Raw genomic sequence first — 12,335 nt, 5'->3', positions numbered from 1 at the left:
TTAGGGTAAATTGATATGGCTCGGTGAATGGAGGTAAAACCAAATGAAACAGTGGTGCTTACATTATGTGACCGTTAGTTATCGAAGTAATATAAAAATGTGGAAAATACAAAATAGATAAAACGGATGGCAGCGGTGTTACCTGTTGACAAGGCTTGGGCAGTCGATGGTGGCACGTCTAAACCAAACGATGGTCGTTTACTGAATGATTGGAAATACACTTCAATCACATCCCAGGTAAACGTCTCGGGGTTGCCAGCTATTCGCTATCGGGTTCTAGTTGGCGCTGCTGGCACCCCGCCCGTCTTCAACATCTGGAATTATTTTTCTGGGTATTTTGTAGACCGTTATTCCACTATGTAAAATTCGATATGCCTCAAGGTCGCTACATCGCGATCGCGAATTAATCCAAGTACAAATGAAATGTAGTCATAAATTAATTTATAATTAATATTGCACTAAGCATATCTAATAAAGATTTAATAAAAATAAAAATTGTGTATTTGTAAAACAATGTTAGTGCTTCTCAACAAATAAATATTGTTTTAAGTTTGACCACTTACAAGAGACGTAGTAATACTTACTACATGAGCGTAGATATATTATATCACCTAAACTAATCCAATTCAGTCAGAGTGTCATGAGCGTATCAGAGTGTGATCCAAATTACTTGCCTAAAGTACTCTGAAAGAGGGTCGGTCAGTGTACCTAATTGCACTCGTCAAATAATTAAATGTGCGTGATATCAGCTAACCGCGTAAGCTAAAACGTTTACTACCATCCGCTCTGATTAATAGATCCATAGAATATTTTTCAGAACAATACAGAGTAGTAATTAAATTAAGTTCTGGATTACATACGTTCATACACAATATCACTAACTGAAGCGATCTCTTACGTGTCATACTTCAACAAAATCGTGTACAAATTGAAAGCAGAATCTTAAACCATATATACCGAGATTTTCTGACAATGTTAAAATGTGACTAGTTTTTCCACGATATTTTATCTATCGATCTAGTGGATTTGGCACTTGAAACAGCTGTTTGCATAACAGAGAGACTGAAAAGTCCCAGACCTAACAGATAGATAGCTCTAGTTTTATTGTGTTCATCACTTTTTCATTTAATACTAACCTTTAAAACAAAGGTGTTAAAATGCCATAATATTCTACTCATAAGTTTGAGAGTTATAGTGTTAAGAGTGACACTACCTTTGTTATTTTCAAAACAATGGATCAAAAACAATTTCGTGTTTTAACTTTACACTGTCTCTTGATGGGAATATACCTTTCAAGAGAAGCAATGACTCTAAAAGAGTAATGGGGACTCCGATCCACCAGAAACAACAATTAACCTTTGGTTTGCTGACTTCCAACGTTTTCGGAGAGACACCAATGATACAAAACAATGAAGAGTGGACATCCAAATGAGGTGGTAAAACCCGAAAACATAAAAAAATCCAAAAAATCGCTTTGAACGATCGAAAAGTGAAGTCGCGTGAGTTAGTTATCATCGTAGAGGTATCAAAAAGACGTATTGGTTTTATAACGCATGCTCATTTGACTACACTAAAGTACTGTTCAAAATGGATACCGCGTTTGCTCACTGTTGGCCAAAAATCAAATACGTGTTGGTGATCCTGTGCAGTGTTTCGCAATGTTTAAGCTTAACAAACCGGGAATTTTGTGTTAATATGTGACAATGAATGAAACATGGATACACAAGCTCACTCCGGAATCAAAACTATCGTCATCTGAGTGGACAACAACTGACGAACCTCGTCTACAGTGCTCGAAAGCACAACAATCGTCTGGAAATGTTAATGCCTCGGTATTTCGAAATAACATCAGCAGTGAATATTATATAGCGTAATTGGAACGTGTGAAGGCTGAATGTGCAAAGGAACAACCGCAACCGCACTTATATGGTAATTCAGATAGAGTACTGCTTTTGATAACAAAATAATTTTTTCCAATCTTTAATACAGAACTAAGGATTACATTGTACTTTGATCTGTATTATACTTACTCGATACTATAATAATGTCCGTAAATATGAAGACATAGCAATTATTAAATTTGCTAATGGATTTTGCCTTACCAGCTACAAACAAGAATACTGAGACCTGACAAATACATCAAAACATGATATAAAATCTTAAAAAGGAACCAGAGTAGATCTTTGTGATAAATATGTGGTTGTTTGAATGAAAATCCGAGTTATCATATCTCTACAAATTGTTGTTACTTAAACAAAGTTTGAAGCCAATATGGATTTACGGTATGCAATTATATAGTCGTGAAATTAAATCCAACACCAATACTAATCAAACTTCTCAAAGCATTTGTTAACGCCCCATGATATATTAGAAATGAAGACATACACAAAGGTACCAACGGTTAGCGAAGACATTAAACGATTTTTCAAAAAACACCAGGTGAGATTGCGTGGACATAAAGACGTCGAACTGCTACAACCATCATATTATCATATCGTCATATTATTTTTGAATAAAATAAAATAATTCAATATATTTTTCCCCAATACATTATCCATTATTGCGATATATATTATAAGGAACGATGGGAACAAATATGTACTATTTTTAGTATTATTTTAGGTATAATAATTAAAGATACCATACATATTATTTTATATTATTTAAAACAGATGTCAATCTCATAAATTGGTTCTTGTGAATAGAATAAATTATGGACAGAAAGGTTAAATTAATAGAGAAGTTGTAATTTAGTATATAAATTATAAAAAAATATTTTTAGAATAATTAGCAATAACAAAAATATAACGGGGAAATATTTTGACAAAAGGGAGAACTGAATTGTTAAAACAATTGTGTACCTATATATAATTAATATCTTTTGTATTTTATAGACTGACGATTAATTAATATTCATAAATGTCCGTAGATGGTAGAAAAATACGTGTCCGCATTAGAGGACACTGACTCCAGACTAGCAACAAACAAAAACAAAAACCTTATCAATAACATCGCGGGGCATTTTTAAAAGTGAGTCGCTTGTTATTAAAGGAAGTCGTTTCGCTTAATATAATCAACGAAATCAACAGATTTTATAGGCACAATAAGAAAATAACTTTACATCTACCTTACCAAAGAGAAAGTACAATTTCATACGGACGACGGCGAAAAAACCGAACAATAAACTGTCATTACATAAAACCGAAAGCCCGGAGAGCCTGCACGGTATTTAAGACAAGTGCATTTTAGAGAGCTTATTGACATCGTAGTCGGACAATAATAAAAGGAAATGTATTCATGCCTGCGGCCATGCAATACACGAACAAATTACGATACAGATACAGTAGCACTCTGCTTGTGACGTGTATAGGCGGTACCTTAATTACTCACTTTATTTGTTAATAGATTATGTTGCGGATCAGTGCCGGCGATAAGGGAATCGAGAGAATTATACTGGAATTAATATTGGCGACCCGATAAATAAGTGGTGCTTCTGATAATTGCGCGAAGTTGACTGGATGGAGAAGTTACGGTTGGTTTGCGTCAACAAAGGTTTATATTACAAGTGCGGAATACGGTTTTTTTTTTGGGGGGGGGGGGTATAGAGTTGTTAGTCCGTGGCGGCAGTTGAGAATCGTTTTTTATTAATATTATTGTGTTAAAGTATCCTCAAAGCTTTACCATTTTTAGAGGTTATTAAGATAAACCAAGAATTATTAACGATAACCGAGGCTGAATATCCTCTATGAGTTGCGGGTTCCAACGAATTCCAAAACAATAAGTTAATTAAGTATTACAATGTTTAGAATGTAAAACAAGATTAAATAGATCAACAACTTCACCAGACAAATCGAGACAAATCAAATATATGGACAAACAAATAAATAATAAGGTTAATGTTATACTTTAAAATAGAGACCGATTTATTTAAGGATATCAAAAAACTTGGGCAAGTGTTGAGGCCAGAACACATCCTTGGTTAAGTCAGGTAAGTCATGAATTCTTCTGACAGTTCATAAATTTCTGCATGTCGCAAAAAAATAGGAGACTGACATTGCTTCCTCACAATTGGGACACAGAGGTCTCTCAGTTATATTCATTAGAAAGCTAACAAACTGGCAGTGACTTTTTAGTTTTACTTGAAAGTCTCTATTCTTTAAATAGGTAGCAGGGGAAACGAGCCAAAGTATGTTTTCCCTTTCCAGCAGGTCCCACTCAGGTTGCACTGGGCTATCTACCCTACCATCTATAAATGGGTATAGGTCCTTATATTATAAAGTATCTAAAGTATAAAAGTGATCAGAATTACGATGTTCTTCGGTCGAGATATAACCAGACCATACATTTGAAGGATATGCACCACTAGCGCATGTGATGAAAGTACATCAACGAGAACTTGAAGCGAATTTTGTGAGTCAGTGTATGTAAGTCATGTTTTATCATATCTCTTAGGTGATATTATGAAATTTAGGGTTTCGTTTATTGCTATTATATAAGCTGTAAGTATAGTGAAAATAGAAAGCAGACTATAGAGTTTACCTTGATACCTGTTATATATTGCCTATTCTTATAGAAAACTTAGAGCCATCCTTATAAACGACCCCAAAGTTCGGGGACTCCGACAAGATTTGAAAGAATAATCTTTGAAATACCGACGAACTCAAATTTTGGTTCTAATTCGACAATCAGATGTAAAACATACTGGCTCTTGTATGTTAGTAGATATATCAATTGTTTGTGATAGCTTTGTGATGAAACATTTTCCTTCTTTGGACGCAGTGACATATCAGTGCCTGTGACTTCAAAGCTGTCACCATTTCCAGCAATGATTCTTATTGTTTCCTTGAGAGCCACTCTCATTCTTCGATACTAAAGTGGATCTGTAGAACTGATGATTTATATGTTAGTTATCGGACTAGTTTTAAATGCTCCCGTCGCCATTCTCAAGGCAGCGTTTTGTATCATCTCTATCCTTTTGAAATTAGTTGTAGAGGCTGAATTATATAAGGAGCAGCCATAATATAGTTCGAATCTGATTATAGATTTATAGATCTTCCATGTGCTTCGCTTGATGTCTTTAATATTTTCTGAAAATTTAAATGGAGGACAGTTGATTTAGAGGCTGATATTTTAAAACCTGAAGAGGGAGACCATTGAGTGATGGTATCCAGAAAATTATGCATTGTACTAGATGTAGAGTTAAAACGTGGCAAAGAAAAAAAGAGAGTTACATCATCTTCATTATTTCTCAAGCCATATGTCTCTTCAATACGAGTTATATCACGAAAAATGTATTAGAAACTATAGCGCTATCATTATGGGACATTAAATTGGTAATGCAGTTAGTGTATGAATGTTATATCTGTGTTTAAAGAATGTAAAATATAAGTTTAAAGTTATATAGCATAATTATATTCACTACTATGATGAACAATAGCGCAGAGGCGATGTATAGAGGAACATGCTTAGTTTCCAAAGCTGCCTAAGTGTGGACCAGGGTAGGTATATTGTCGAAAACAAAGCAAAAATTGACGAGAAATGATATGTTATGTTTTCCTCATTTAATATGGTCATCTATGAACTATATTAAACTCAATTCAATATAAATCCCTTTTGTTTTTCCTGGCTGGTCTCTTCGAGAACATATACCTCGACATTCCCAATAATTTATAGGAAATGTATACCTCGACTAGGAACAATTATCGCTTTCTCCTATACTGACGGTACTATCTCCGATCGCCAAATGTGTGTGAACAGCACGTTGAAGCCGCTAAAATATTTCCTCATCGGCCTTTATAATTTCTGTCATCTCTTGGTCGATTCCAGCAGCTTTAACCTTGGTGGATCATGAATCAATCGTGCGACTTTATGAAAGTTTCATCCTATTTTTTAATGTCGTCGTCGGTATTTTTATTCCTACCACACAAGGTAAAGAAGATTTATACAACTGCTCTAACTGGAGTGCATTTTTGGCTAAAGTGAATTTTTTTTGTTATACTTATGAATGATAATTGTTATATTCGTATTTTACAGTATCACTAATGAGAAAACTTTATATTTTAATGCCATCGATTGCATAAATTATCGATAAAGGAGTTCAAAGAAAGATACTTATTTTTACTATTTTAGATATTTCTAAGTTGATATTTTACTACGGATATTTTGTATCTAAAGGAAAGTGTGGATAAAATATTCTTGAAGGTGTTTCCCAGACAGTATTGGGTAAATAATTTTCAGTGAATAAGCTTATTTTCCTTAAGCATATTTTGAAAATTTCTTCCTGAATATACAATATGATGATACTACCATAATGAAGTTAAATGAATCAAAGCAAATTACCAACAGATATATAAATACTAGAATATTAATGTTTATATCTACCTATTTGTTTCATATGTTGCAGAAATATAAAACGATCAACGCACCAAAGAGAAGAGAGAGACAAGAGGATCAAAGAAGACCAAGATAATTGCAAGGTGTATTGGACGACAATCCAACTCAAAGTCACAAAGGACTTTCAGACAGTTTAGTAGTTGATTAATTAATAGTTTTTACATGTTAAGATATGATGGGAAATATCCAAAAAATAACAGAGGTAAAGTCATCCTCTTGCATGACGCTGCTCGCCACTCGTTGCAAGAGATGTGAATTATTGATTTAATGGGAAAATCTTCTTCACCATTGTACTGCTGCACATACTGCAGATCAAAATATATGCTATCACTTAATATAAATAGATGGTACAAAGTACCACTTTAATTAGATTATATCCTATTATATTTTAGTATTTAGTTTATATATTCTGTTGCATTTTTAAAGCAATTGACTTCACCTTCGTGTCTAAGGGAAGATATTGATAATAATTAATTTAGTAGAAATTTTTCGCCTTTTAGTAGGTATAGCAAATTGCCAAAGATTAGTTTCCGAATGATGATAATCGGACATAATTGATGGACAAAATCCATGATTTGTAGCAGAAATTTAAACAGTCACTTAAAACATTCCTGAGAAATTCCATAGTAATTAAATGTCAAATATTTTCTAAAAATAATAATTAATAGTATTTGTTAAAAATTTGGAAATGTATTGAATTTTAGTATTATTATTATTTCTAATAATAAAGAATTCTTTTATTAATTTACTAGCTGACCCGACAGACTTCGTCCTGTCAAAAAGATTTGTAATGTGGCAGTTTTGTGCCTACGTATTTTAAAAAATTCTCCTGAACAGAACCATCACCCTGGTGATAGGGCGTTGTGAATAAAAAATAATTAAATAAAACATATATAAGGATTGAAAAGTAAGTAATCGCTTTATTGTTAATCATGTGAATCATAATTATTATTATTATTATCATTATATTGCTTTGTGGTATACGATGTTTTTTGTTTGATTACCTGGCGCATAGATAAACAAATCTGATGGTTTTCCAACACGGGAACAGGCAACATACAATTGACCATGTGAGAAACATGGGTTTTCTAGATTAATACCACAAACACTTAATGATTGCCCCTGGGACTTGTTTATAGTCATAGCAAAAGCAAGCCGTCAACATGTCTATAGGAAATTTGCCATTACCAATGTCAATGAGTTGTTTAGAGAATATGTTTCCAGATTGGTCATTTTGCAACTCGACACGCATATTCTTGCTTAAATGAAGTACTTTGACATGTTTCCACAAATTGGAGGACTTTAGACATGCATTGAGTTCATCAGCTGGCGTTGATCGTGGAATCACTGGCAATGTTTGACGAAAATCTCCTGCTAATAAAATCATTGCACCACCAAATCGGTTATTATTGCTACGTAGATCTTTTAATGTTCTGTCTAAAGCCTCCAAAGATTTTTTATGTGCCATCGTGCATTCATCCCAAACAATCAATTTACATTGCTGCAAAACCTTTGCCATTGCAGAGTTCTTCGAAACGTTGCAGGTTGGAGTTTCATTGCTTTGCATATTTAATGGCAATTTTAGTGCTGAATGGGCTGTTCGACCACCTTCAAGCAAAGTTGCTGCGATTCCCGACGAAGCGAGTGCAAGTGCAATTTTATTTTGTGAGCGAATTGTTGCTAATATTAATGAAATAAAAAAAGTTTTTCCTGTACCACCAGGTGCATCTAAGAAATAAATCCCTCCAGTTTCATCATTTGTTACTTTCATAAGAGTTTCAAATACATACTTCTGTTGTTCATTTAACAGTGGAAGATTTGTTTGAATTTATTCTTTCAAAGCGTTGAGATCATACAGTCTTTCTCGATGCAACTCTTGGTTAAAAGCGTCATGCATTGGACGATTGGGCGCGGTCAGGCCTAATTGAATTAATAGTTTGTTCGACATTATCAAGCACATGTCCTCAATTGAAATCAATGCTTCATTGTAAATTTCTTCACTGATTTGTATATTTGGATTTCCCATTCTATTCCGTATTTGATACAAAATATCATCACACATATAATCTTTGTACTTCATCCACAAATCAATTGGGTTTGATGGGAAGCATGTAGATATGATTATAGAAAACAATGTTCGTATTTGATGAGTGTGTGATGATATTACAGCATCATTGAGAGTTTGATCCCAATGAGCGTCATTTTCAAGCAATTGCAAACGTTGACAGGCTTCTCTGTAGGATCCACACAATTCACCATCAACAGTTCGTAACTGTTGGAATGATGTTGGGCCACGTACATTGACTAATAGCAGTCGTAAATAAAAACATTCATCATTGCTTGGATGTACTGAATAAATCCGGCCAATCGCATCGGTGGAATATACATCTGTATATCCTGGAACTGGTTTTCCTTGTTTCCGTCGTATAAATCTCCTTGAGGATTGATTCCAGGTATAATATTTTGGCATTTCAGAATATAGCAATGTTTGTGCGAAATCATCGTTTTGGCATGTCTCAAAAAAACTGGTTAATGTAGTAGATGGTGGCTGAGCAGCTCTTTGTACTGCGTTCTGTGCTGTAAAATACACTCTTTGTCCATTTTCTAAATGCACAGCTAAGTGAACAACAGAAGGGTGTCTCTCATGAATAGGAAAAGAAAATATTCGCCAAACTGCTTCATTACTACTGACATAGCGGCCCATTTGGTATTGGGTAACTTCATCATTAGAATTCTCTGCACCAATTTCAATCACAGCCATATCACTCCCTTTGCTTACATATTTGCAAATGTATTTAATCGATTTCACTGAATGGCAAGATTCAACGTTGATGTGTGCTTTGAATGTCTTTGATAAAATGGGTGAATATGGAACAATCCAACGATTATCTATTTCAATATCTTGTTGATTTAATTTGACAATTGTTGATTTTCCATTGTCTGCTGTCGATCTGCGACGATACAATGGATAACCGTCATTACCAATAATTGTTTCCGATATTAATGTCCGTGGATATCGTTTTGAACATTTACCATCCATCATACACGGTGAATTTTGATTAAGAGTTCCACAGGGACCATGTATCATGTTTTTGATAACTACCTCATGCAATCCAGGATCTACTTGTACATTAGGGATTTCAGCTGATATCACTGCATCAACTTCATTTGGCCTTATCTTTTCAACCAACCAAATCAAAATGTGTGCATGTGGCAATCCTCGTTTCTGCCACTCCACAGTGGCACACATGAAATTCATTAAAGATTTCAACTTTTGTCTAAAGACTCTGGCTGTAATATCATGACGATCAATGGATGATTTCCCAGGTAATAACTCCTGCTTAATTTCTATCCATTGCGGATTGCATGTAAATGTGATGAACAAATCTGCTGTACCATAATGACGAACATACAACATGGCATCTTGAGCATATTCGTGCATATGCCGAGGGCTTCCGATGTATGTTGCTGGAAGAATAGTCATCCGACCGACATTCTGTGCATTTCCATCAGTATTAATCGCATCTCGAAGGTGAATATACTCTTCAGATCGGAGTTTGGTTTGATTCAACCTGATGAATGTTAATCTCTCCGTTTCAATTTTAACATACATGTCATCAACATATTTGTGATATAATCGCCGACATTTCAATATGCGATTATCTGCATTTTCCCGAATCATTAGGCGGTATGAATAATAGTTCATTGAACTGACTTTTTTGTTGGTTTCAGAACCTGTAAACAGATTTTGTTTTAATAACATTCAAATATAAAATTAAAATACATAATATAGTGACTGAGATATTATCGCCATAGCTAAACTAATATTTTAGTTACCTGTAATGGGATTTATCATTTTTATTGATAAATCGTAGCCATCTTCACCTTGCCAAAATATAATGGGATATTGCAGTGCATCATATGAGCGGTGTGTTTCCTTTATAGGTTGTAATTGAAAATTCCGACGATGTAAAACAATATCACGGGATTCCAAGTTTTCTCCAACTACAACGATAGCAACTTCATCAATAGTTGGTGCATTAAAACGTCTTGTATGTTGACCTGCAGGTGTTTTATCAGCTCTGATTACAATTTTGTGATTATCGGATGGCATCAGATCCAGGGCAGTTTTAAACAATATAATCAATTGATTGTGTTGATGAAATAAAGTTTGTAATTGTTCTACAATAGACCTTTTTACTAAATTGTTATGTGCACAACGCAGATCAATTTCTTGTGGTGAATTGCCCATAAAATAAATTTGCAGGAATTTGTTGTCGCTATCTGACACTGGTAACAGTGAACCTGCTCTGTGATATATTTGCCCTTGTATCTGTAAATAAAAAAAATATTATGGTGTGGTATAAATTAATGGATTGTCAATGATCAAACTTAAATAATATTTGATCTTAAAAAGTATATATTTAGTTTTAACTAATATCTATCAAATATAAAATATAATAAAAGTGTCACTGAAACTGAATCACCATATAATATGATGACTAAGTGATATATTTCGTAATGATTAAGAAATTGAAGATTAGTAACACATCTTAACTTTGGTGACAGAAAATTTTGTTCGCTAAAATAATTATAAGTAACTGCTATAATACATACCTTGAAAGTTGGCATAAAATTTTCCCGAACTGCATTTGTTGCCCCAAATGAAGTCATTTGAAAGCAATTGTTATATTGTTGAATATGTGTCAAAAAGTGTATAGAATCTGTTCCTATTCCTGAAACCAATGAGTACAATGGTTCTGGTGGTGGATCCAATTGTATCAATTTCACTTTACCATTTGCGCAACACAATCCATTGGCTTCGTTTTTGTATTTTAATGCCTTACAGTGTGAGCAAACCAAGTTCATAGAACCAATAACAACACATTGGTAGTTACTGTAGTCAATTGACACATCGTAACTGAAAGCAGCTGGATTCAAACTTGCGCGATTATTAGTTGAATGTCGCGCTCGCGCTTCACGCGAATCAAATATAAATTATTTTTTCACTAATCACGAACTAAACAAACACTAACTAACTAAACACTCTGCACAAAACACGATATACGAATTTGTTTCGTGTATCACTTGACAATTCATCTGTCATCTGTCAAAAGTCATCTGTAACAGACAACTTTTTTTTTTAAATTTGATATGACTTGAACTCAAATCCTTTTAAGCCGTACAAATTGTTTTATTTATTTAAAATTTGAATTAAATTTTAAACAAATAAAAAATTTTAAATAAATAAAACAATTCGTACGGATTAAAAGGATTTGAGTTCAAGTCATATCAAATTTAAAAAAAAAAAGTTGTTTGTTACAGATGACTTTTGACAGATGACAGATGAATTGTCAACTGATACACGAAACAAATTCAAACAAAAAGGGCTATTTTTAGGGTTTTTCCAGCAATAATTCTAATTTTTCTCGCCGTAAAAACCATCCCTGAACTTCAACGAACATTTTAAAAAAAGATTTGGCCAAATTGGTCCAGGCGTTGTTGAGTTATGCGCTTAGGAACATATTTTGCGATTCATTTTTATATATTTAACTAATATCTATCAAATATAAAATATAATAAAAGTGTCACTGAAACTGAATCACCATATAATATGATGACTAAGTGATATATTTCGTAATGATTAAGAAATTGAAGATTAGTAACACATCTTAACTTTGGTGACAGAAAATTTTGTTCGCTAAAATAATTATGAGTAACTGCTATAATACATACTTTGAAAGTTGGCATAAAATTTTCCCGAACTGCATTTGTTGCCCCAAATGAAGTCATTTGAAAGCAATTGTTATATTGTTGAATATGTGTCAAAAAGTGTATAGAATCTGTTCCTATTCCTGAAACCAATGAGTACAATGGTTCTGGTGGTGGATCCAATTGTATCAATTTCACTTTACCATTTGCGCAACACAATCCATTGGCTT

The 12,335-nt window shown here is 33.6% G+C and overlaps 1 protein-coding gene across 1 annotated transcript; it reads right to left on the bottom strand.

Annotated features, from left to right (window-relative positions):
- Positions 1-6,551: 6,551 nt before the first annotated feature.
- Positions 6,552-11,365, bottom strand: LOC143204472 (uncharacterized). Its single transcript, XM_076417019.1, has 5 exons — positions 11,011-11,365; positions 10,456-10,726; positions 10,231-10,398; positions 9,680-10,128; positions 6,552-6,698 (listed from the first exon to the last, which is right to left on the bottom strand). Exons 1-5 carry the CDS (start codon positions 11,260-11,262, stop codon positions 6,552-6,554), a joined length of 1,287 nt encoding a protein of 428 aa, XP_076273134.1. The 5' UTR covers positions 11,263-11,365.
- Between the last annotated feature and the right edge of the window lie 970 nt (positions 11,366-12,335).

This window comes from Rhynchophorus ferrugineus, unplaced genomic scaffold, assembly GCF_030347505.1.
Source record: "Rhynchophorus ferrugineus isolate W39M unplaced genomic scaffold, kcgeb_rfMv2 rfM11, whole genome shotgun sequence".
Lineage (NCBI taxonomy): Eukaryota > Metazoa > Arthropoda > Insecta > Coleoptera > Curculionidae > Rhynchophorus > Rhynchophorus ferrugineus.
The sequence above is the reverse complement of the archived record's forward strand: the minus strand, read 5'-3'. Positions and strand labels throughout refer to the sequence as shown.

Coding starts and splice junctions, on each gene's coding strand:
- LOC143204472 (XM_076417019.1), bottom strand. CDS start 11,262: ATGAACTTGGTTTGCTCACACTGTAAGGCATTAAAATACAAAAACGAA. Junction 10,129..10,230: donor AATGATAAATCCCATTACAG/GTAACTAAAATA, acceptor ATCTGTTTACAG/GTTCTGAAACCAACAAAAAA. Junction 6,699..9,679: donor GTCATGATATTACAGCCAGA/GTCTTTAGACAA, acceptor TTTGATCTGCAG/TATGTGCAGCAGTACAATGG.